This window comes from Vidua macroura, chromosome 10, assembly GCF_024509145.1.
Source record: "Vidua macroura isolate BioBank_ID:100142 chromosome 10, ASM2450914v1, whole genome shotgun sequence".
NCBI lineage: Eukaryota > Metazoa > Chordata > Aves > Passeriformes > Viduidae > Vidua > Vidua macroura.
The window spans coordinates 3,374,056-3,399,735 of NC_071580.1; the positions used below are offsets into that span (position 1 = coordinate 3,374,056).

At 41.3% G+C, this 25,680-nt stretch overlaps 2 protein-coding genes across 4 annotated transcripts in view; one reads left to right on the forward strand and one right to left on the reverse strand.

Annotated features, from left to right (window-relative positions):
• Positions 1–641: 641 nt before the first annotated feature.
• Positions 642–13,087, reverse strand: PDCD10 (programmed cell death 10). Of its 3 annotated transcripts, none has more exons than XM_053986163.1 (8): positions 13,027–13,087; positions 6,359–6,573; positions 5,699–5,752; positions 4,258–4,375; positions 3,478–3,604; positions 3,064–3,142; positions 2,670–2,752; positions 642–1,126 (listed from the first exon to the last, which is right to left on the reverse strand). In XM_053986163.1, exons 2-8 carry the CDS (start codon positions 6,452–6,454, stop codon positions 1,045–1,047), a joined length of 639 nt encoding a protein of 212 aa, XP_053842138.1. In that variant the 5' UTR covers positions 6,455–6,573; positions 13,027–13,087; the 3' UTR covers positions 642–1,044. The 3 variants fall into 3 exon arrangements, with proteins under 3 accessions (XP_053842138.1, XP_053842139.1, XP_053842137.1); XM_053986164.1 differs by lacking the exon at positions 13,027–13,087 and adding an exon at positions 12,895–13,020 and having other exon boundaries at positions 6,359–6,565; XM_053986162.1 differs by lacking the exon at positions 13,027–13,087 and adding an exon at positions 12,895–13,020.
• Positions 13,088–13,166: 79 nt separating this feature from the next.
• SERPINI1 (serpin family I member 1) overlaps positions 13,167–25,680 on the forward strand; it is a 45,112-nt gene continuing 32,598 nt past the window's right edge. Inside the window, exon 1 of the mRNA XM_053986160.1 lies at positions 13,167–13,275. The gene's annotated coding sequence lies outside the window, so the exon portion shown is untranslated. The remainder of the gene's footprint in view (positions 13,276–25,680) is intronic.

A 25,680-nucleotide genomic window follows, 5' to 3' on the forward strand; every position in this document is an offset into this window, starting at 1 on the left:
GATTCGTCAGAACTTGTGAAACATCACCAGGAAATCACAAAGGGAACATTTCCACCTGTCCAGCAGCAGCTCTTAACCATCTACACAGCCAAGGTTTGTCAGTCGAGGTCTCACATGATTTCAATTCCCTGAAAAAACAAAGTTGCCTTATGGCATGCATAGTATAGATATCACTAGTGCTACCTGGAAGAGTTCTAGCTCCAATCCTCCTCCCTCCCAAAGGGGACAAATTCAAACCCACTTATCTGAATAGTTTAAATTCAATCTTTGCTGCATATATTTCAAATAAACCTGTGCTCCAAACCTTGAAATAGCCTAGGAGTAAAAAAACCTGTTAACTCACCACTAACAGAAGACTAAGAAAGAAGTGAGATCTAGTTTCTATCAAAAACAAAAGCACATCTCACTTCTGGGTTTATTTATTACTTTCTCAAAGACATTTTAATATAATTATTCTGATATTCTGGTCTAGAGAACAGCCAAAATCTCAGTTTTAAGGAAAACCCCTCATTTTACACTGATTTGAACTCCCGGTAGCTTTAAGCACCCAAATAATTTTAATTTCTTTTTCTACTGAATGAATGTTCTGCAGTTCTAGAAAGATGAGTTATGCACTTTTGTTCACATACAAAAAGACAGTCTAACAGATGTAAACTATTTATTGAATATTTGCCACCAATATTGTTAAATACATAATCTTGCAGTTTTCCGCTTTCAAGTTAAAATGTCAGAAACAGAACACCAAATATTTACAATTCTTGTAAGGAATGTTACATAATGACACATTAAGGCGTAAATTCTTTTGGCTTATAATTCTGAAAAGAATGATAATAGCAAAAAGTGATGCAAAATCTTTCTTGTGAGATTATGATTAAGCTACAATGTTTTACAAAAATATGGTGTAAGATGGCAATAATCCCATTCAAAATCCTGCATTAGGCCCCTCGAGAGGGGCTGATAATTTATACAGTCAAAACTTTAAAATTTACATATAAAGGTACCCTATCCACCATTGAAAAGTACAACTCTCAACATATACAGTTTTCAGGCCACAGTTTTGAAGGTCTGGAGTATCAAGTTGGTTTGATGAATTAGTCGGTTGGCACTTATGAACACATTTATTGCCCTGTGGAAAGAGAAGAATATTGCTTCAGACACTTCTAGAAACATGGCAGTGGTGAAACCCAGCATTATTGGCACCTAGGCTTTGAGAACTGGGAGCACAGGGATGTTCCACCCTGTGCTGACCTACCTGAAGCTCCCTGCTGGCTGCCAGCCAGCCTCATTTGCATAGCTAATCTCAGAAAAGCTGTGCTGATTTGGCAGGAATTTAAAATGAATTTGGCTCTCTATCATCACTGACATCTCAATCCTTTCCTTCTGGGATTCAGATAACCAAGGGAAAACCATGGAGCAGATGACTGGGTTTGGAACCAGATGATCTTTAAGGTCACAGCCTTTTTATGACTCAGTGATTGTTAAACACCTTTCCAAAGCTGAGCTCTTCACCCCCCAGGAATTCCAGAATTGGCAACTCTTCCCTCAAGGAATACTAAACGTGCACACATGTGACAGCAACACACTATTTTAGTTACCTTTCTGCACAGAAAGGTGTGGGGTCACAGAACTTTTCAGCTCAGGAATGACGTATGAGCATGGCTTGTGTTTAGTGCTGGGGGGAGCAGGGATCCCAGCCAATGTGCAGCTCAGACACACTGAAATTCCTTCCCAAGGATAGGAAATACATGATGGAATTTCTTACACTACTGCAAATAATTAACACACTTTAAGCTTAAGCCCAGAACACACAGTACTTCTGTTCAGGAATCGAAGCTACCAAAGCCTAAACTTCTCATTTTGGTATCAAATTTAGCCCCAATTTCAGGAGAAGAAGAGAAAAATAAGAATGTTTTGATGGGAGCAGGATTGTACTCCAAGACTCTCAAGACTTTTCTCTCCTTTAGTAATGCCCCATCTCCTGGGTGCTCTCAGCCTTTGCCAAGCTCAACAAGAGCTGACATCAAAGTTGGTTCCATCTTTAAAACAGAACACTTTGGCACTGCCAGAATCTGAGGGGGATCCACCCACCCTCCAAAAGAATCACTACAGTGAATTATACAGGAATAGTGACTGCAAAACCCAAGGTGAAGACCTGGAAAAAGCCTCAGTTTGAAGGCTGAAATTCTCAGCTAGAAAAAGATTCAGCTGAATTATTCCAGATACTGCAGAGCACTATGAGGGTCTATAAAGAAAGGCCAATAAAAATGTAAATCAAAGAGAACCCTGCACAGATGTTTTGTATTTGCAAATGATACTTCAAATAGGTAAATTAGTTTTCTCAAAAAAAAAAAAAAAATCCCTAATTTGTTTGTCCTTGTATATGCACTGAGAAAACCCACACAGGGTCAGGAAATTTAACTTCTCATATTCAAACTCAAAACTAACATTGCACATGAGTGTTACATAGTGGTGAATTTAACAGTTTTTTCTTTCCTCAAAGGCATTACAAAAGAAACAGCCATGGCAATGAGAGGACATAGGTAAGGAAATAATTAGGCAACTCCTAAAAAAGGCAGCTTACATCCCAAAGCCTGTCCTATTTTCCTGTTAGTCATTATGTAAAATGTTGAAACAACAGGACAAAACCAACAGGACAAAAGCATACTTACTTTCCATCTTTAAAATAGGTTTTCAGAGTATCACTGAAACTTTTGGAATATTTTACAAACTCTTTCTTTTGGTGCTCAAGTGCCTGCAAAAACAAAACCAACAGGAGCAGAGTCTTAGTTCACATATTTCTGGGTACAGTGAGAACCTTGAGGTTAAACTGATCAGAAAATTAATTAATGTTACATCAGGAATAAAAATTTTTGGTTTTCTTTCTTTAGAAGAAACAAAGAGGAATCATTTTTTTTTCTAAAACTCCTGAAACTTATCATACAACCATTCTGTTGTTAAAGCATGGTGTCATTGACCAGCTAAGCTCTGCTCTTCATCCTTGGATGCAAAGGATGCCTCCTCTGTTGCTATTAGAAATACTGGCTGAAGAGCTGGTGCACGTACCCGCCGGTTCTGGTACTGGTATTTCTTGAAGACATTATTTACTGTGTCAAGGAGCTCCTTTATTGCACTTGCAATGTCCCTGTTGGGCAAGAAAAAGAGAATTTCAATATCCTCAGGAGATCCCATGAAATGCTGGAGTTGAATCCCTTTCTAGCAGTTAAGTATTTCTCAGGGCAGTCTCTACAGAGGAAGTGTCAGACACGATGGAGGAGATCAAATGCAAGGAGCCACAGCAGGGAATTCAGCCTTGGAGCCAGCAAGTTTGGTCAAGTAACATCCTCATCATTTCTAAGTGGGATCAGGCTCTCTGGCAATAGGAACAATGCTGCTACAACTACAGAATTTCAACATTCAGGCCTAAATTCAAGAAGTTTGACTCTCTATCTGCAGCAAAATCCATCATATTGTACTTACTTGATTGTCTGAAGAAACCTCACTCTGTCATTGATCTCATCTGGAATCTTACTAAGAATCTGTTTAAGTGCTCGTGCCTTTTCATTAAGATCTTGGAATTCAGGTTCAGGTCTTTCAATCATATACTCTGGCAAAAAGAACATATTCAAAACCACCATTAGTTTGTCCTCAAGTCTGTAGTGACAGCTAAAAACACGACACAAAATGCAGCAGGATCTCCAGGGTGAATTTGAAGGTGAACAGCACAGAAACAGCCACGAGCAGAGAACTGCAGTGAATAACCCCTGTGTGAATCAGGACAGTGCCAACAATCACCTTCATTACTGCATGGTGGAAGAAGAGCCCATCTTACTTTATTTGAGACATTAAAGTCATCAAATTCAGTATTAAAATAACTTAAAGCCTGCAGTATATTCTCCTTCCGTGACAGTGTAACTGCTGCTTTTAATTTGAAGTAGGAAGAAAAAAAGAGGATGTTACACTCCATATTTGCCTTTTCCTGGCTGTTAGCATTGCAAAAGGTGAACTGTGCACCCATAAAAACATAGTTCTAAACATTCATTTTCTTTCTTTCCTTCTATTATTAGTCAAGTGTGGTTTTCAGGGAGATTTACTTTCTCCAATAGCCGTGTTCAAAAATACAAATTTTCTTCTACCATGCTGAGAAAATTGTACTAAGAAACAAATAATCTCTTCTGAAAAAAAGAAGAAATACAGAATTGCATGTTCCCAGTTAACAGTGTAATTAAAAATAGAGTTATCCAACACAGGCTTTATTACCTTCTACATCATCAGCTGCCATACGCAGAAGAGACTCTGTGAAATTCACATCCACACTTTTCTTCTCCAGAATTTTCATGATGATGTCCTGTGTAAGACCTGGATTTTCTTTTTCAGCCTGTATAGCAGAGAAATTTTATATTCTTAAATATGCAAGACCTGGACATTGCAAGCACCAAGATTTTCAAGTAAATTGCTTCAGATACTGCAGGAGTTTGCTAGGAACTTTGAATGCTCTAATGGCTTTAGACCAGTAGATTACATTAAAAACATTTTTCCACTACAAAATTCATTTTTCTTGGATTACATCACTGATTTTGTATAAGCAACTTTTCCAATAAGCCCTTGCACTCATTTTAATTTGAGTAAGAAGGGTTTTAATAAATGTCTATATCCTGTTATATTTCCATAAACACCAAGCTTTGAGACAAAAATATTATATCCCCTGGAATTTAATTCACTCCAGCACAGGTGTCCCCACCTTCCCCATGACATTTATAAATGTGCCTCTCATGAATCACATCATATGCTCAGACATCATCTGGGAATTGCTCTTTCAGAAAAAACCCAGCTTTTGATTGATGACATATCTAGGTACAGAGCTGGATTAACACTGGAGCTGTTCACATCACCTGTGCTGCTACCAAAAAACTGCTCTGTGGGGAAGAAAAATGAGCCTCCGTGGGTTTTTTAGCTGGCACTACCATTTTTACCAATATCTCAGTTTAACATTATTTGCATCCAGCTTAGCTCCTTCCCACCAATTGTGAAAACACACAAAATCAACCCACACTCGTAGGAGCTCAATTTGAGACTTCAGCCCATCAAGGTACATTTAGATTTAAGTGCAGGAACAAGGAAGCATCCCAGAGTTGCACAGCTCAGATATGTCATGCCTGCCATTATTTTGTTTCAATATTTGAAAAGATCACCACTTCAATAAAGCAATGTAAAGGAATATCTGTATTTTCACTCCTTAGGAATACAATGGAAAAGTCAGAATAATCTTTTTTTCCATTTACTGCTGGATTTCTACACAAACACTGAACTTCATCCACAAAAAAATCCCATTACCACTCACTTTGTAAACCAATTTCAAAGTCTGCTACGTGCCTATTGCTCATGAGAGCCTATTCTACAAATCCTGTGGGTTTTAGACTAAGTTTATTATTTATTCACTGCCTGCTCCCTTAATTTAGCTTTTGTTCTGAATGGACAAGAGAAGAGTCTGTTTAAAATTGCTCATTCAGATTTCTACTCATGACATCTGCAGACATCTCAAACTTCCAGTTCATGCAATTGTCCACTTTATTTTTAGACTACTGGATCAAGGATGAAGTCTTAGATAAAAAGACAAGGAAACAAGAGAGCTGACCTTTCAGCTTCATCATACACAGCTTACTTTTGAAACAACCATTCTTCAATCCAAGTTACTTCTCACCTTAATAAAAGCTGCTCTCAGTGTCTGAGCTGCAGACAGATTTACTCTTTCTAGCTGCAATAAAAGTTTAGAATTAATTATTAGCATTCTGTTGTTATCAGAACAAAGCAAGTCAAGTAATCACACCTTGCCCATAAAGCAGAATGGAAAGGGAGATTAACAGAAGCTTTCAAATTGCTGGTCTCACTTCAGAGATACTATAAAAGTAAAGTTAATCCCAAAGGAAAGAGTTCCCCCCACAAATGAAAACAAAAATCACCGGATGTATTTTGCAGCAAAAGTCCCACAGAAAATTTTGAGAACATCTTGGTAATCTCTGATACTCAGAAAAAACCCAAATATCCTATTAAATAACAACCATTAGCAGTAAAATGAAAATGCATTAAGCTGCTCACAGGTACAACTGTGTGCTATTTCTTGCCAGAGAATACCAGAGCTGGCATTTTTGTGAAAATCCTCTGTTAAAGGTAAGAGGAAAGCTCAGGACCAAGACAACCAGCAAGCTTTGATGAGCATGAAACTATTCATGGCAAGAAGGGTGAAACAATGCAGAGAGAAGATGTGCTAGACAAAGCTTTCCCAAGATGAACAACATGTTAATTCGGCCTCTTTTCCCAAAATAAAGGGGATTATTGCATTCCAAGGTAAACTGGAGCTCACCTCATTAAAGACAGGGTACATAACAGCATAGAGAGGCATGGAAACCATAGAAGTGGTCTCTGCTTCATTCTTCATCTCTTCCATTGTCATCCTCATTCAAAGAGCCACTTCTCAAGGAAAACACTATAGAAGCAAAAAACTCCTCATTCACTGAAATGTCTCTTCTTTTTCCTCGTTGTGCAAGAATACTTGAAGAACTTGGAAATTCTATTGTCCTTAGGGTGTGTGAGAAAAGAGAAAACAAACACACAATTACAAATGCTCGTGAGGGACAGGTTCTAAAAATGACAAGGCACAGATCAATGTGAGTTCTACTGTGTAGAAACCAGGGATTTCTTATTACATGAGTGAAGTAAACATAGAATCACCACTTGGTGCAACTTCAAAACCCTAACTGAAATCTATTAAATGAATATTTTAAAGAAAAGGTGCTACCCCAAGTGTTTTTCCCTTCAAGTTCTTATGGAACCAATTCTCCTGAAAACAGGGATTTTATGTGCTATTTACAAAAATCTTGCCACCACTCATAGGCAGCAGCATAAGGTTCCTGACAACTCCCATCCAGGAAAACTTGGAAAGCACTACATGCTGCAGCCCCAACCTCATCCAGATGCATTGTGACTATTAAAACTACCTATAAATACTCCATATTTTTGCACATGCATCAAGCTGTGATTCTGCTGGAGATCAGTGCCCACTTTCCACCCATCTGAATGTGAACACTGCATCTTTGGTTTTATATAAGCTGAAGTCATGTTTCCACTCAGGGTGTGCCACCAGCTATGTTAACTCAATGGAAAATTATTGTTCCAGTAACTGAACCTCTGTTTTGGAAGTTCTCCACCCAGCCCAGCTCATCATATCCAACATGGAAGGATCACTGCTCAGACCCAGAAATTATGTGGAAAAGAAAAAAGGTCACCTTATAGTTGATAAAAAACCCTTGTTCCCGCCTGCTGTATTTTCTATTAATCAGATTCTTTAAAAAATATTTTATATGACATAATTGAATTCAAAGACCTGCAGTCCAAGTCAGAAATAAAGATAAAAAGAAAGATATTAAGCTTTTTAATTTTTAGATTTGCTTGGAGGATTTAATGCACTAGAGGAGGTATTTTTCTTCCTAGCAAGCTCCAGACACCTGGCATTTGCATGTCTGTGTAATTTACTGACATTTTAGTAAGAAGTGAAAAGAGTGAAATGATAAGTAACAGCAGAAACTACTCCAGCATTCAATATCACTTCCTGAGAGTATGAACAGGTTGAGAACATGCCAAGACATTTCTTCAAGCCATATTCCTCATTATGCTCTGCACTGGCTAAAGATCTCCAGGCTGTTTAAACAGAAGAACAGGTATTTTTTGTCCAGAGCAGATATATAATTGTTCAGCCATAATTATACATGTGAAATTTGTTACTGATTACAGTCAGCACAGAGAAGAAACTGGATGACTAAAAATATTGTGAATATCTCCTCTGATCTTGTGAACAGTAAAAGCTGAAGAAAAATTAAACATGACTACAGTAAAAACTTTATGCAAGTCTTCTAACAAGGACTGCTTACTGCAAAACCTCACTTTGTTTCTCTTGCTGCTTCTACCTCAAAGTGCCACAGATGAGCTGATTCCTCCAGCCCCAGAAAAGGATTCCTGAGACTTTAGACAGGGGTCTGGATGGTTGAAATGCATCCACAGGGATAGAAGTGCAATAATCAGGAGTCTCACAACTTTATCACCCACCCCTGGTATTTTACAGCTGTCAAGAACATGGAACAATACAAGTGAATATTCATCATTCCTCGAAAAGTTGAGTGTTTTCCCAAGGACTTGTTTCAGTTACATAAATTCATGCAAGGTCTGCTCACATGGGGGGAGGGAACTTGTCTGAACAAGTTTTCACTCCCTGCTGCAGGTACAAGCTGTCCCATTTATTATCCCTGTGTATTCCCTGCTGGATCCCTGTTTGTTTTGCTGTTTAATTCTTCCTTTCTGGAAGTTCAGTGAGTGTCCACTCACACATCTGACAAGCACCACCTGCATTCACAGATGAATTTATAGCACGTTTTTATCTGTATTCTCAGAGTAAGTTTTTTAAATGGTTAAGTCAGGTCACTGAACATTGTTCTACCCAAAAGATTTTTATCACAGGAAAAAGGGCAAAAAAGGACAAAATTGCCATTAGATATAATTACTTTGTTTTTATGGGTTAGCAGTATCCACACACACACAAAAGGAAATACTAAGTGAAATGATGGATTTTTATGATGATGAAAACCTATTACACTGTGAGCTACCATGAAGAACTCATTTTCTCTTGAAGAACCATAAGCTATTGTTACTAATCTATGGTGCAGTTAAAACCCTCACATAAAAACAATTACACATTATCTATTACCCCTCTTGCAGACACTGACACTCCTAAAAAACAAAAAATACAACACTTGGATTTTTATTAACACAAAGGATACCAATTTTGCAACTGAAGAGGTGGGTTTATATATATGTGCACACAAGAAATATTTAAGAACACCAAATGATTTTGTTGCCAAGGTATGAAAAGAAATTTATCACACTGCTTGTTCATTATTTCAGAAATCTTCCTGTTTTCCAGAAGATGCACTAGGAAACATCACAGTGTCATGAAGGACCTGACTGCTAAAATTCTCAAACTATTTATCTTTAGTTAGGAAACAACTTCACATCTTTTGGATGTAACTTATTCAATTCAGTCTTTGCTAGTGTTAAATAGAAAGAATAGTTGTCTTCACAAAAACTCTGTGTTCATTGTGTTACTGAAAGCCAGTTTGTCATAGCTGCACTAAACCACATCCAAATATCCTTGAAGGTGGTCTCAATCTTGATTAGGGACTAAATTCTCATGAAAACTGAAGTTTCTGTTCTATTTAGATCAATTATCAGCAAGTCCACTAACCTTCAAAATGGCCTGACTCAAGCCAAAGTTAAATGCACATTATCAGCAGCAAGGAGGAGCTTTCAGCATTTCTTTTAGGATGTGATCAAAAGCAGCTCTGCACAGCTGCCAGACTTCCTGACAGTGTCTTGTAACAGCTTAACTTCAGTTCCTCCAATCTCAAAAGAGCCTTTTCTTTGAGAGGAGTTTACCCTAGTTTCATCTGTCATCTGGTTTATTTTACATTCTCAAAAAAGGTGGAGTAAGATTCCATGAGGAGGTGATTTATTAGGGCAGCACAGCGGAGTGGTGGAGTTGAGAAAATCCTGGACAAATTGTAAGATGCAGAAAAGGTGTTACTCTGCTGGCAAACTTGTTAATTGGTCTGAGGGGGCAGATGAGGAGAAGACAGCAGGACACTGCCAGATACTGAACTGAGTGTCAGCCTGATCCCCCTTTTTGTTACAGGGACCCCACAGACCCAAACCTCTGGGTGTGCAATGAGAGTCCTGGGAGAGAACGTACAGAATGATACAGGGAATTGAAACAGAATCTGGGTTTGTCAACTGTGCTAAAATACCAGTTAATACAACCCTGACTGCTCAGTCCCGACCCATCAAACACACCAGGCTGGATTCCAAGAGATGCACTAGCATGGAATACGTGCTTTCACTGTCAGGATAAATCTTACATTCTAACCTTTAAGTCTCAGCACTAAAATATGATCCCAGCCAGTCAGCAAACATGGAGAGAGCTGGTATATTTTAGATGAGGAATAGATTTGGAAAGGTTCTTTGACAGACCTATTCCCCCATAGCCACCCAATGACATTTTAAATCATTCAACTGAACTTTAGCAAAAAAAAAACCCAAAAACCCAACTCCTGCCAAGAAGGGTGAAGAGCACAAACCACCACACTTCCTAGATGTACAACCACCATTGTCAGTGTCTAAGGTGACAATTTGCTTTCTCTAATGTGTGTCATTTACTGACAGACTTTTGGTCATGCATTTAAATCAAGCAGAGCTGCTTAATAAGAACACAACCATCACCATGTAACTACAGCAGGCAGGATCTTCCCCAAATCCACAGCTGCTCCTAGGCCAGGCTGGAGAGGAGCGAGGTTTCCATCAAAGGAAGGTGTTTGTGTAACACAATCTTCTGAAGCAGTGCTTAAAACGAAGAGAGCAGACTCTCATGATTTCAACTTTTCAAGTTTTAAACCAACAGAAACACTTGGTATCAATTGGCAGGGTTTCAGCTCTGTCATCAGCAGATCTACCTCTGCACTGATGTTGTCTCTATTCCCTTCTCCAGGCTCCATCTACCCTAGATCTGGTAAGTGCTTAGACATTAATATTCTTTTTTAGAAAAGTACTACAGAGGAACAAGGCCCAAGGCAGGGATTACAAATATTATTATTTCAGTGGTTGACTTCTAGCAAAAATCACAGCTCCTTTCCTGCAAGAAAAGACTACCTTACTGCCAAGAGGTTTGCTCCACTTTTTGCAGGGAGGATTCAAGAATGGGTTTCACCTTTAACCTGATCTAAGATCCCGGAATTACCAGAAAAATCCATTCAAGTCCAGGAAGAAAGAGTGAGGGAAGGGAAATAACAGCATAAATTCCATCTGAATTCAGAGGCAGAGCTTGAATCAAAATGTAAGACCAATGTGCACGGGAGGAGGGAGTGTAGGTTATTTACTACTGCTGTTGTAAAGTTTATGGAAGTAAGAAAAATTGCAGAATATGCTCTTTTAACTATATACACACCACACACCTGTCTTGGCAACTCTGTTTCTGTCATTAATCATCACTTGAATTAAAAAAAAAAAAAAAAAAAGCCCTAACCCACACATTGGGTTTTTTTTTTTTGGGTCAGATGTTACCTTACCTGCCACTATATTTTAATTATCAATTGCAATTATTTCCCATTGTATAACTCAGATTATTTGATACAAAGCTTCAAAGCTTTGTGTTTCAGATAGAGAATTACTTTCCTTCTTTTTAAAACTGAGCAGGGTGGATTCACTGGGATTAGCACACAGATCAAGTATTAGGATAACAATCTGTATTTTAAAATCAGCAACAATAACAAGAGACTTAAAAGGCATCCTACTGAACTGATTCCACATCCCACTGATTCTTACATCAAATAGTTTCACTGCAGAGTTAATAAAAGGAATGTCACCAGCAAATGGCATTGAAGTTTGAAAGTGTCTTCAAATGCCTCTCACTAGAACAGAAATGCAGTTTTCAAACATCTCCACACACGTGTAACAGTCACCTGCAGTGAAATTCACTCTGGCAAAGCAGAGCTGCTTATGCATTTGATTACTGTAAGAGCAGTTCTATGACTAATTCAGAAATGACACAGACCTGTGATAAATACAAGATGTCTATTTTTAGAACCATATCAACTTAAAAAACAAAAGCCAAGCTTAGCCTGAAGTCAGATTTATAATTAGCCTGAGTTCTTTTGCTGGACTTCAAAATGGAAGTGATTTAATCTGTCCTAATACAGCCAGTCTGTGTCTCACATGAGACCCTACAGCCTGTGCTCCAGTTCCAGCAGTCAGCAACACCAGAACTGTTATACAGCATAACTGAAACAGGTCAAGAATGTTGGGATATATAACCACAACAACATATCCCCCGTTTCTCTTTCTTTTTCACCTCTTCGGCAACGTGAAACTGAAGCCATTATTCTACCAAACACAAACAAGGTATGACACAGCTCCAAAGGGACAAAAAATACATTCCAACGTGTGAACAAATACCAGAGGAGAATTAGTTCCTCTGATAACAGGAACAGCACAAGGTTTCAGCCACCCAGTATGTGCGAGCTACAGGAAAAACCCCAACCCAACTCACCAGTTCAGTGAGCGACTTAATGGGACACCCCAGCCCTGCCCTGACTGCTCAGTCCCCAGGGGGGGCACGGCCGGGGGACCCTGCGGAGAAGGAATCACAGAATCAATTAGGTTGGGAAAGACATCCAAGATCATCGAGTCCGACCTTTGAACAAACACCACCTTGTCAAGCAGACCATGGCACCGAGTGCCACGTCCAGCCTCTCCCTAAACACCTCCAGGAACGGTGACTCCACCACCTCCCAGGGCAGCCCATTCCGATGTCTAATCACCCCTTTTGTGAATAATTTCTCCCTAATGTTCAACCTACACCTCCCCTGGCGCAGGAAAGGGGGAAGGAGCCGAGGCGCCCTTTCTCCCTGCCCGCCGCAGCCACCTGACAGCGCTCCGCTCCGAGAGGACGAGCTAAAAATAATACACACCAAAATAAAACACATCCGGGCCTGCGCCTGCCGGGCCCGGGCCGAGCGAACCAGCACCAGGCCGGGGAACACCGGAGCGGGGCCAGGCCCCAACCCCGCGGCCGCGGGAAGGGCGGGGAGAAGGACAAGCCCTCGGCGCTGCCTCAGGGCCGGAGGAAGGAGGTCACCGCCCGGCCGGGAGGGGAAGGGACACCCCGCGCACCTTCCCCGCACGGCGAGGCCGCCCTCAGCCGCTTCCTCAGCCCGGCCGCCCCTCTCGCAGCCCCGGAGGGCGCGGCGGGCCCCGCGTCCAGCCCGCGAGAGCCGGGCAGGGCAGGGCTCGGCACCTCACCTGCCCCGGCCCGACGAGCCCCCGCTGCTCCCGAGGGGCTTCGCCGCCGCCGCCGCGCCGGAAGCGCCCGCGAGGAGCAGCAGGAGGAGGAGGAGGAGGAGGAGGAGGAAGATCCGCGGTGTTACCACACACCAGGCGTTGTCCGGAACCGCGCGCGGGGCCCTGGGGCTCGTAGTCCGCCCTCCGCGACCACAAGCCCCACAATGCCGAGCGGAGCGGGGGCGGGAGCGCTCGGCGGGGCGGGCTGGGGCGGGGACAGTGCCCGGGCGGAGCGGGGCTCAGAGGAGCCGAGCACAGCCCTGCACGGCAGAGCCGCGGCGGAGCGCGGAGAGGCGGTAGCACCGCCGGGCAGCGGGCGGGGCGGCGGCGGCGGGAGTGCCGGTGAGTGCGCCCGTCCCTTCGCGGGGCTGTGTGACCGAATAAACCGAGCGGCTCCGGCTTGTTTTTTACACCGAGCGAAGCTCCGTGCCGGAGTAGCGGCGGTGCGGAGGAGCCGCTGCCCGTGCGGGGGTCGCCGGCGTTCCTTCGGCGCCTGAGGGAGGGAGGGACGGGCTGCGCCCGCTGCGGCGGGAGAGGAGGCGTTCGGGATCAGAGCCGCTCCTCCGACGTGGGATAACCGGCGGGGAGCGGCAGGCAAGCCCAGGAGCCCCTCCGGGGCTCGCTGGGCTCCTGCGGGCGGCCAGGGGAGGGACGCGCTCTCTCTCCGGCCCCGCGCAGCTGAGGCGCCCTCAGCCCGCGCCCCGGCGGGAGCGCCCCGGCGGAGTTGTGCTCAGGTGAAGGAAGTGTGGCGGTGCCCCAGAGCCAGCCCGCGGTGTCCCGCGGGTCCCTGCGGCCGTCCAGCCCCTTCCCAGCCCGCAGCTGGGCTGCCCGAGCCCGCCTGTGAGGGGCTTCTCCCGCCTGTGGCAGCCCCGTCCTGGCGGCTCGCTCAGCGCGCCGCAGACCGGTCTGTGCGCCCCGAGTGTTGGCCATTAAAAGAACTAAACTTGTGCATTATTTGTCGGGGTGATTCTGCTCCCAGTAAGCCTTGAAGTTTCGAATTACACTGTAGGAAGAGCTCAGCGATTAGAATTTAATATTAATATTAAAGCACCAACTCAGTTCCAGGTTCGAATTTGCATTTCTGATGTGTCGCTGTTAGCACTCACTTTTTAAAAACGCTGATCGCTTCTACCTAACGCTAAGGCGCACGAATTCCCCAGTGTGAACATGGGCATGAGCAGCTGAAGCATTAAACTTGTCAGGCATTGGCTGTAACTTCTTGCAGAGCTGGTGGCAGGGTGGGAAGAGTTGGGTGCCTGTGGGAACAGAGGGACGATGTGCAGGTGTCCGTGTGTGTCACCCATCCCCATCTCCTCCCTCGGGGTGAGCAAGAGCACTGGGTGGGGAAAAGTAGGAAAACAGGATTGGATTGAACCTGGATTGTCACATATACGTGAATTTTCTCCTTCCCACACCACCGTTTTTTGTTTTAATCGGATCGAGGGGTGATCTCTCACGTATCAAATACTCTATGCATGCTGGTATTAAAGGGCTGCTTAAAACCTGCATAATGTGTATGAGTTTTGTACTCTTCATCACCTTTGAGCTCAGATTCTTCAATTTTCTCCTCATTTTTGATGTGATCTGGTGATTTAGTCTAACGGAAAATTACACCCTTCTGTGTAGGGGAGAGGTGTTTAGTAAAATGCTGTAGCATAGATTGAGCCAAATGTCTGTTTAATGGTATTTTATCCTTTCAGTGAAATTAGTATGTTTTAAATAAAACTACAAAGCTGCATTCGTAGAGCTGCTAAAACTTAAATAGTTACCTCTTCCATCAATTTTGTGATACTTTTCCAGATTCTGTCAGGTCTTGGTTGGAGTTCTTGGGGTTGGACCATGAGGCTTGGACCAGATTCACACTTGGTTATTTTACATCCATTGTATTTTTTAGAATTACTCTGGCTTCACTGAGTGTGATGAGGAATAATTGCCAAGGGAAGGGAGGGAAAAATGGTTGATGGTTTGTTGTTTTGGTTTTTTGGTTTTTTTAGGTGTGGGTTGTCTTAGGGTAGCCTAAGATGTAATACAATGTGAAGGCTTGTGGCAGTGTAAAGTTTCCTGTTAAAGGCAGTCATGAGTTCCAAAATTTGACCTCATGAGACTGTCTGTCCTGTATTTTCACATCCTCTTGTCCAATTTGAGTTGGGATTTTTAAATTTGCTTTGAGTTTGTCTCCTCATCTGCCGTTGTCAGTGATTTGCTCACATGTAGATGAAAGCTATTCATGAATGTGTCAGTCCTCTCCTTTCACATTCAGGGGTGAACAGTTCTAGGAACACTATTGCTGTAATAACTCTCTTGAAATTTATTCTGTTGATGTAAATGTTGTATTTATGCGTAGCTTGGTTCAGTTTATAACCTTCTGTATCACGGCACGTAGTGATGAAAATGGGTTAGTGGTGGTAGAATTCTTCACAGCAAGATCTGACTATTCCCCGCTCTTTAAAGGCTTTTGCAACTGATCTTTTACTTCTCAAAATTTCAAATTTGTTTTTTGGGCTGCTCATCATCAGTGAAGACACATTGTTGGCATGCCTGAATACCTTTTAAAATAATTTCTAGCAATTTGTTTCCTGTGTGGGCAATTCATTGTTCTGTCGGTGTAAAACACAGGCTGAATTAATATGGGTTACATCTGTCCTATACTGAGTCTTCAGGCTGTCTTTATCTGAGTTAAGCTGTGTGTTCAAAATAACGCTAAAAATTGGTGTGTAAGCATGGTTTTCAAAGTTAATGTTTGGTTTCCTCTGTTTTATATGGCTTGCATGTCTCTGATACAATATAATTGGCAGATGGTAGGGAAAGATGTCTGTATAGTCAGCTGTAATTAGTGATAAATGTGTCTTTATGAATATATACATACTTTGTATGTATGAAAAAACAGAGTAGTTTAATTTAGGAATCCCTTTAAAAAAAATTTGGGTTTAATTCATGTCTTCCCAGCATGGTCTTGTGAACTGGATGACTAAACATTAGCAGAACTTAGAGGTGGGGGAAATAACATGCCATGTATTCCTGCAGGAGGGAGGGAAGGAAATACCTTCTGAGTCTTGAATTATTGAATTGACAGGAGGACACATTTTCTGTAAACTTCTTGGTGAAATAGTCCAGGACATAAAGCTGTAGCCACCTCAAGACAAAAAAATTAATCCCATAGTTCAGTAATAACAGTGAAGTTTTGGTGCTTATTTTCCCTCTGTACTTGGCTTTTGAAGCAGTACAAAACAACAGGGGTGTACAGATGTATTGATCCCATTAAGAATGTGTTTATTTCAGGTGTAAATACCTCAGTGCAGTCGCCAGAAAGGTTGTGTTGGAGAAGGTCTGTAGCTATAAAGTAATGTGAGAATAGTTCCTTGCCTGCTTGTGGCTTGGGTAGTTTTTGATAGCATCTTGTTTGGTGGCTTTAATGAAGTATCTGTGATAAAGAATTGTTCTTCTGTGGTGTGATTAAAACATCAGCTCTAAGGTCGTGTTCTGGTTTGTTTAATACACTTCAAAGCTAGTGATTATGAGAACTGCAGACCGTGGCTAATGGGATAAAAGCTGTGTGAGTTATCCATGTCCTTTTTGGGCTTTTGGAGTCATTGCAGAGCAGCTGTAGCTGTGAGATGCGAGGAAAAAGGAAATTTCTTATTCATACAAGCTAATGAATTAAATGTGTGTATGGCTTTTGGGTTAATGAGATTTGACCTCATGTGTTGTAAAGATTTTTGCTTTAGTTCAGTACTTAAATATTATGATAATTCTTGAGAAATATTTTGCAGACCTTGAGACTCTTTTTTCAGGAAGAATCAATAATGACAAGTAATTTATTGTCTAGAAGAAGAAAGTTAAAGCAATGTGGTTGTATTTAGTTTTAACCAACTAGCTTCCAATTTATAGGCTGGCTGTCTTTGCACTAATTTATGAACTTTGTGTACTCCAGCCCTGAAGTCTTTCATCATTACAGCTAAAGAAATAATTGCTTAATAATGCTCTCTGTTCCTGCTCTGCCGTGTGAGTCTGACAGTTCCAACCCCGTAATGGCTTGATGGGCCTAATGGACAATCTGCTGCTTCTAGAAAGATCTATTCTATCCAGATCAAAACTGAAGCTGTGCCATATGTGCAGGGGGGTGTCAGATGTACAAACCAAGCACTGTCAGCCAGCAGTGATCTCCCCAGACTGGGAAGAGCTGCAGTTCCTGTGCGTTTCCTTTCCTCGATTTTTGTTATGCATGCTTCTGTGTGTGCAGTAGGTTTGGGGGGATTTCCCCATCTCAGAAAAGAGAACTCTCATTTCCTTTTTAACCTTTCTACACAACACACTAAATGCTTTGTTTTGCTTTTGCAGTTCTGAGAGTTCTGCTCAGATACCACAGAAAGCCAAGGCTTTAATTCCCTTTGCAGCAAGACAAAATGCCCAAACGCTGCTCACCAGTTGCATTTTGCATCTGGTACTGTTTGAGCAGCAATTCCATTCTAGCCTTGATTCTCCTGTGGAAGTTTGGACTGAGCTGGAGGACTTTGACATCTACTTTTCACTGTGATTTTTTTAAGTACCCTTGGCATGTCAAGGTAGTGTTAAGAGCGTGGGTACTTTGCCAAAGACAGCCTGTCGGAACTCCTCAGCATCACTCAGCCACTGGAGATTGCCTCCTTCCCTGGCACAGCAGCAAAGTGCCAGGGTTTGGGGACTGTCTCCATGTCTGAGGTGATGTTTGCTGCCCTAGTTTTCCCCATACATCTCAGTTATGTAAGCTGGAAAGAAAGGTCTAAAGATTTAAGGCATCATTTTTTAATTGGTACACCAAAACTGCCGTTTTCCAATGCTTTTTTTCCCCCACGTTTAAATTAAAGCAGCTCCTGGAGCATTTAATGATTGTGTACTTCACACAGCAATTGGAGTTCACTGAAGCAACTCATGTTTTCTCTCTCAGATATCTTTTTCTCAACAGAAGCATTTGCTCCAGTTTCTAAACTATTTAAAGTAATTAATCAAAACCTAAGACGACAAGAACAGCTTCTGTAATATCAGGTCCTCAACTTGAGATGAGGTTGATGCAAAGGGAAAGTGCCCAAGTCCCCACCAGTGTGTGTAAAGCCTGTAGGTGAATGATGACCTTTTCATCTGCTAAGAGATATGAGAAGTGGGAGGAAGAAGACAGGAGAGCCGAGTTATTTTTACTGTAAATATGTCAGTTTATTGACTTGTTAATTTCAGATTTATTCAAAAAAGCAGGAGGAGGAAACACTAATGTCTGCCAAAAACAAAGTAATTAGTGGGAGTTGAAAGATGTCTAATGACTCTTACAAGTACTAAAGAGGAATAAGCTAGTCTCTTATTAAACTGGATATGGACTTTTAAAACACTGTAGTAATTCTATTTTATCTTTAAAACATGTGCAATTGCATATGGTAAATAAAAACCTAAAGTAACATTGTTTATTCACAGTAACATTACAGGCAGAGGGTGGGATTTTGATTTTTAAAAAAATTAAAAAACCAAAGCTGACTCCACACTTCTAAAATAAGGGTTCAGATAACACTTGACAAAGCTTGAGTTTGAGTTGAAGATGACAGAAGAGTTTTAGATTAATGCTTAATGTGCCTGCTACACCTCCTTGGTCTAGAGTGACAAACAAGATCTTGTTTCATGTCTGCATGTGCTATGGAGAAGCTTCTTTTTTCTGTGCCAAGGGACTCTGGTTGTGATTAGTCCAATCACAGGATTCATCACCACATCTGCTCTCCTGGCTGTGTCTGTCCAAGGGAGCTGTTGGTGGGATCTGCAGGGTGAGAAGCTGGGAAGAAGAGGACAGCAGGGTCTGAGACTCTGGAGAGAAGCGAGCCAAGGGTGAGGAGGAGCAGCCATCCAACAGCTGGAAATGAAACCTGGGAGACTGAGAGCTGAACCCTTTAATTCAGCACTGCTCTGGTCTATGGTAGCTGTAATCTCATTTCCATCCTGCAGTAATGCTGATTTAAGTGTGACAGATTGGGATTATGTGTTGTCCCCAACTGGTGATAGTGAAAGCCTGGGAGGGCTCCTCTGCCTTTGTCTCGGGTCATTCTCTGCATCTGAGCTGGGCCTTCCCTCTTGATCTGCTGGCCTGCTTTCTCCTCCTCCCTCCATGCCCAGGCCTGTCCTCAGGGATCTGCCCTTCCATGCTCTGCTGTGCCCACAGTGCTCTGTGCTCCTGCAGGGTGTGCTCACAAATCCCTGCTGCTTTTATCCCCCAAGGCTCCTGACTTCTGCCGCCCCACAAGGACTCAGAACTGTGTTTGTGGTGCTTTGTAGCTGTAATTGTTCATGGTTGTTCTTCCTGGAGTCCTGTGCTGTGCGTGCCTGGCTGCAGCTCTCCAGTTCACTGTCACCTGTGTGGTCACTGCAGGCACCAGCTCTGCTTGCTCTGAGTTGGCTGCAGGACAGTGCCTTGGATTCATCCTCCCCACATCTCTGAGGCACAGGGAATGTCCTGGTGTCACCAAACCCCCCGGGGATTTTGGAGCTGTTGGAGTCTCCACTTGCTCAGAAGCTACTTGGCATCATCTGTAGCTGACAGCTCCCATCTGTTTTTCCTACCATGCCTCTGTTAAAATACTGAAGAAAGCAGGAAATTAGATATAGGGGAAGATACCAAGGAAAACAAATATCAGAAAAAAAGCAAGTAGAAATATTTAATTACAGGGGATATGGAGCATTGGGGTATATAAGATACCCATGACAGTGAGTTAGAATCAAATTGACTGTAAGTAGATCTATTTTGAGGGGATGATATGCATGAAGCAAAAAAATGCCATTAGTAGTTTATCATATAGAAGAAATGTGATGGAGGAAAATGTGCATGCAATATTAAAACACAGTGCACTTGTGGATTTGACATAACAGATAGCAGGTCCCCATATATGAAATGACAGCAAAATACCCTTTAGCTGCAAGGGGACAAGCTTTCACTCAGTCACAATGCAAACAAGTTCTTGAAGTGATGGGAGCATATTTCCCAAGAAGAACACGAGGATGTCTCGTATTTGGAAGGGGAGAAAAGCAGCAGAAATTCAAATCTGCATCTAAGAATTGTTACAAGGTCTCATAAGGATCTTTGTTCCCTTTAGTGAAAGCCCTATGGAGACAGAGGTATGGAAATGTGTTCCCACTATTTGTCGTCTCAGCATTGGCAGAGACCAATTAAATTGATTTGCACTGTGCTTTCCTAATCCTTATCCATGTAACTATCCTGTCCTGGAGTTATTACTTAATTCCTTAGGAAGTGTAGGGCTTTGGAAGAATCCCTGGAAATATTGCTGGGGCACTGAGAGAGCAAGAACAAAATTAATTTTTTGCTTTCAAAGGCTCTGGGATTATCCCAGGAGCGCAGAGAAGGTCACACCAATGGAGAGGATATTTTTAAGGGAAGAAGGTAAAACAATTCCTTGTTTTTACATCTTTTGGTAACAGACAAGTCACTTAATCTTTACTTAACCTAAGTTTCTCCAGTATAAAATGAAAACAGACTCTTCCTACTCATAACAGCTGTGAAGCATCTGGGGTTAATTTGTTAAAGACAAAGGTGTATTTGACTGTGATTAATACTTTTAACAACCTCAGTCTATAGCAGCCATGTAAGCAACTAGCTGGGCATCTCATTCATCAGGCTTGGTGATCTTTGCTGGCTCACAGCAGCCTGGTATAGATTTTTAGAGACACTGGATCATTCCTATTACGAACTTGAAGGATAAATTGCAACATTTATCATGGCATTCCCGTTTTTGTTTTGTACATCTTTCAATACCGTGATTGAAGAACACTTTGAAAGCCAATAAGTGCAAATCCCAGATATTGTTGGAACTGTAAGGGTATTTTGCACCATCCTGAGCAAACTAACAAATAGCATCAATGGACTTGCACAACACATAAATGTTATGTATTTTCAAGGAGGCCATTAGAACACAGCATTCATTTGGAAAATATTTGGAATAATAACCTATCATTCACTCATAGAAAATTTCAGTGTTGAGTTGCGTTTCAGTCAAGAAAATACTTGATATCCTTTAGAAACATGAAATTGTGCCATCACTAAAGCCTTGCAAGGTTGTGCTGAGGCAGGAAGCAGGATATTAATGTGAAATTTCCATCTTTTTCACGCTTAAATGGAGCAGATCTAAAGTCAGTTCATTCAACAAAATGGCAATTTGGATCTATTTTACAGAGCTCACTTGAGGCAATGTGCTCTTGCTAGTTCACTTTAAATGTGGATTCTGAGACTGTGAAAGATTTTTGCATATTTTGATTACCATCGGTTCTGTTTGCTCACATTTTACCTGCTTGACTAGAGAAATAAAGTTTTCCTGGGTATCTTTTGGCATATACAAAATCTAGTTAATTAAGACATGCTATACTTTCTCCCCAGAGTCAAAGTATAATGTTCAGCTGGCCGACTTGCATGAATAATCCATCACTGTGAATCATTAATTTAGAAGACAAGCTATGGTAATTGATGTCTTTATGCAAGCTATGGAAATGCTTAGGGAAATTGCTTATTTTTTTTCTTGTTAGTTCCTTTTTTTTTTTTTTTTTTCATTTGCTCTGGAATATTTCTAGGGCTGAGTAGCGTGGATTCGGAAATGGATTCACCTGAGATTAAGGTTCCTGTGGGAATGGGATCTCTTTCTTGAGTTTGATAAAAATCTGAATCTTTTTCATCTGAAAAGCTGTTAAAATCATAAAATTTGAGCTAATCTTGTGTACATACATTGGATGAACCACTTAAAGTCTTAAAGTTTTGGAAGTTTCTAGGAAAAGGAGTTGGCATGGTGGTCTTAGCAGTGGCTTTAATGTGGTAAAAATGCTTTAAAAATTCCTGTCATAATTTGTCATGCAAGCATTACCTACTGGGTAAGTTGGTATTTAGACCTTTCTGCATTACCCAGCATGTTTTTGTGTCAAACTAAGCATATAAAAGGCTGATGATGTGTATATTTTTTGGAATATATATATATATATTTGGCATATATACATTTGAAGATAATTTATCACATAATTCATAAAGCTCACCTATATCCTACATTATACTGTAACCATTATGTCTCTGTGGCATGAAAAGTTACTCATTTTGTTTCCTTTCTTCGCTTTCTTCATAACTGAAATATGAGGGTTTGCTACCAATTGACAATTATTTTGTCTGCCTTCAGAACAAGGGAGAGGCAGTTGGTTGGTATTGAATGGGAGCCAACAGCTTGGTGACATTTCAAAAGTGGGATATCAATAACCCATATATAACTTAAAGCATATATATATTATGTAATAATGTCATGTATGCAAAATATTTTAAAGTCTTTCCAGTTATGCTAATGGGATTTGGACTATAACTACATAGTACTATGATGATTTTTATTCCATTGAGGAAACTTCCTAAATATTTCTTGTGTGTTCTGTAGCTGAAATGCAAAGTGGACCATTTCTACGGATAGATTTAAAATGTAATAATTCTGAAAATGAGCAGGCAGGCTTATTTTGTGTTGTCTTTTTTTTCTTACCCTTGAATATTTATTTCCCATTTAGGCATCAAACTAGAGGCTTATTTGATCTCATGTGCTTGGCTGCTCCTGTTTGTTCCCAGCTGAGCCCTGATGTGCTGCACTTTAAGAAATCCAGCCCTGAATTTTGACATTTTACACAGGAGCAAAGAGAGAACATGTTCCCAATAAATTCGCATTTGAGCTGAATTCAAATAGGTTTTGCTGTTTGGGTTCAGTTTCATAAGGTAGGAGAGGTGAAATGCTGCTGATAGCTGCAGTTATTGAAAAATGGTAATCACAACTTTCATAAAGTGAGATAAGCCATGTTTATTAATGCTTTCTGTGGCCACAGAGTGACTTGGCCCTGGGACATTAAATGCCTAAATGGGTTGTGTAATTAGCTTTTTTCCACTTACGGATCAAGCAGCTAAACACACAACATTTTTTGAGCAGCTCAAATTATTTTTGTCATGTTAGTTTAAGCCAAGGAAAAATAATTCTATTTTTTCAGGTTTTTTGAATAAAATCAGAGCTGCACAGCGAACAGAACTGGGGTCCTGAGGAGGTCTTTATGCCAGCCATAAAACTCCTACACCTGGGATGATTTCTGTGTTCCCACCCTGACACAGCACAGAGGTTTGAACCATACTGGCCTGCTTTGGCCAAGAATTCCAAAATCATTGACCCAAACCATGGCATGTAGTGGCTATGGGTAGAGACCTCCCCAGGCAACCTTTTCCAGAGCTTTCTTGTGTTTGCCAGCAAAATTCTGTTGTTAGCTGATGTGTTGTTACTACAGGTTGAAACTCAGTTTGTCCCATCCACTCTGCATACACAATCAGAATAATATTTTAATGCCTTTTTTTCTTTTCCCTCTATGATTGATATCAAAGAGAGGGACTGAAATAAAGCATCCCCAAACTGGCCAAGTTTGAGCTTTTAAATCCATATTAATTTCATACTTGGCTACCTCAGTTGGCATCATTGTTAGTCCAATTAAAAAATAAACACCCGCCCTAAAGAATTTGCAGCCAGGCTGTGTCACACTCAGTCCTGGGGGAAAATTGCTTAGGCATAGGGAATACTCCTGGTTTTTGAAAGGCACTGCTTGAGTGCCTGCCAAATGTAAGCTTTTTTCCCCACAGTAAGCACCTTGACCTCTTTGACAGTATCATAAATGAAATAAATACACTGCAAAATCCCCAGTTTGATCAGGACATTACAGAGGAAAATTTCTAGTCTGGGTTTCTGGATAAAGTAATCTCAACAGTTCCTGGCGGGAGTGAGTGGGGAGTTGCCAGTGTCAAACAGGAGGTAAATATTTCTCTCTCTGAAACAATTCAGCAAAAATACCTCTGAAAACCTGAACAACCTGAGGACTTTGAGGTAGTTAAGCTCTAATTTTGTAATGTCATGGTTTGACTCTTTCTGTATAAGACAGGTTAAATGAGTAGGACCTTTAAAATGAGAACAAGGAAATGTTTGTTTAATAAGGCCCCAGTAAAGATTTTTTTCCCTAATGCAAACTCGCTGAATGGGAGTGCAAAAGTGTTTGAGGTTAGGGATCAGCTGTGGCCATTCAGGCTTGTAATTACGGCTGTGATAAGTGTGTTTTCAAGTCTTGCTGTACTAAGAGTTTTCTTAATCCATTCTTTTACTTGGCCTTTCATTGCTCCTCCTAGTACATTGTAACAATTCCTGAAAACTTCTGAATCATGGGAAAACAAGTGTTAGGCTATTAATTTCTGGCTCTATAGAGACATAAACTTGGGTCTTGCCTGGGCAAGTGCATGGCCGTGTCTGACATCACCAATGTTGTATTTGGGAGCCACAGTAAGCACAAAAATATTACAGCTCTGTGTGGTGAAGACTGGACTGTTTGAAGTCAAGCTTTTTAATGTAGCGTTGGGGGGAAAAGTGTTGTGAACTTCTGGTCCATTATTAGCAGCCTTGGTTACTGTGGGCTTTGAGAGCTGGAAAAGAGATGGTTCCTGGATGGATGTGTTCTGCTGTTGGCTTCTCTATATTTTTATGGAAACAAGCACTGATGCCTCAGCTGGTTGCTCTTTAAGTGCAGAAATTCATGGCACAATGTCCCACAGGGTTGGACACTTGATCCAGTGGAGCTGCTGTCACCTCTAAACAGGAAATTTACTGCTTCAGACAACAAAACTCAGTGTTGTTCTTCACTTCAAGGTAGTATAGTTCTGTATATTCTGCTATGGATTAATTTGAACAAAGAAGAAATCAACTTATAAGTAACTTTAGGTGGATAATTTCATGCTCTGAAGGGGGCCAGCTGTAATTTTAGTGTCTCATGTGTCCCAATGATAAACTTTGAGACAGAGGTGGCTGTGCTGCACAGTCCACAAGGTGCCCAGCTGATCTCTGTGTGCTGCCTCAAGGATTAGCAGAGTTGGTGCAGTGAGAGATGAGCTGTTGCCCATTTATACCTGGGGGTGTATTTGGGTCCAGTGGAATAACTGTCCTGTGGTGACTAACTAAAGAAATGTGTGTCATTTGGGCACTGCTTCTCATCCAGCTGCACCAGCTCTAGGAGGTCTGTGTGAGGCAAGGCATTCTGCCTGCTTGTTGCCTAATGAGTTTGGTGCTGAGGCAGATTGGCTGAAAATTAAAATATTTTTTCTTCTGTGACCATATTGATGGAACTGCTTGGCACAAACTGGGTCTAAATTCCTTGCTTTGAGGTGCAGCTGTCCACCGTGCCTATTTGACAACTTAATTTGGACATAAAAATCAGATAACCCATGTAAAGCTTGAAAATTGGGATCTTATATGTAGGCACAAGAATTCAGGTTAACCTACTTACTTTTGAAAGCCACGCTAATTAAAAAGATTAACCTCATTTTAAATAAGTGTGTATGTTACCCACCAATGGAAAATACTGGACGCACATGAATCATAGCTCGTCATACAAAAGCTGGGAGTAGTGTCAGAGTCTTTCTAGCACAAGGTAGAATTAATATGAACTTGCCACAAGAAAACATCTGAGACTTGCTGAAAAACAAGCAGTTTGGTTTGGGGAGGGGAGACAATGAAGTTTCAACCTTCAGTTTTTATTCTGGGTGTTGGAAATGATACAATTCCTTTCTTTAAGGTATTGGAGTTTTCGAATTATAAAATTCTGAACAGAAAACAAAACCAAAACAAAACCAGCCAACCAAAAAAACCCCAGACATCCTCAGAACAGCACAGCACAAGCATGTTCCTGGAGCCTCAGGGA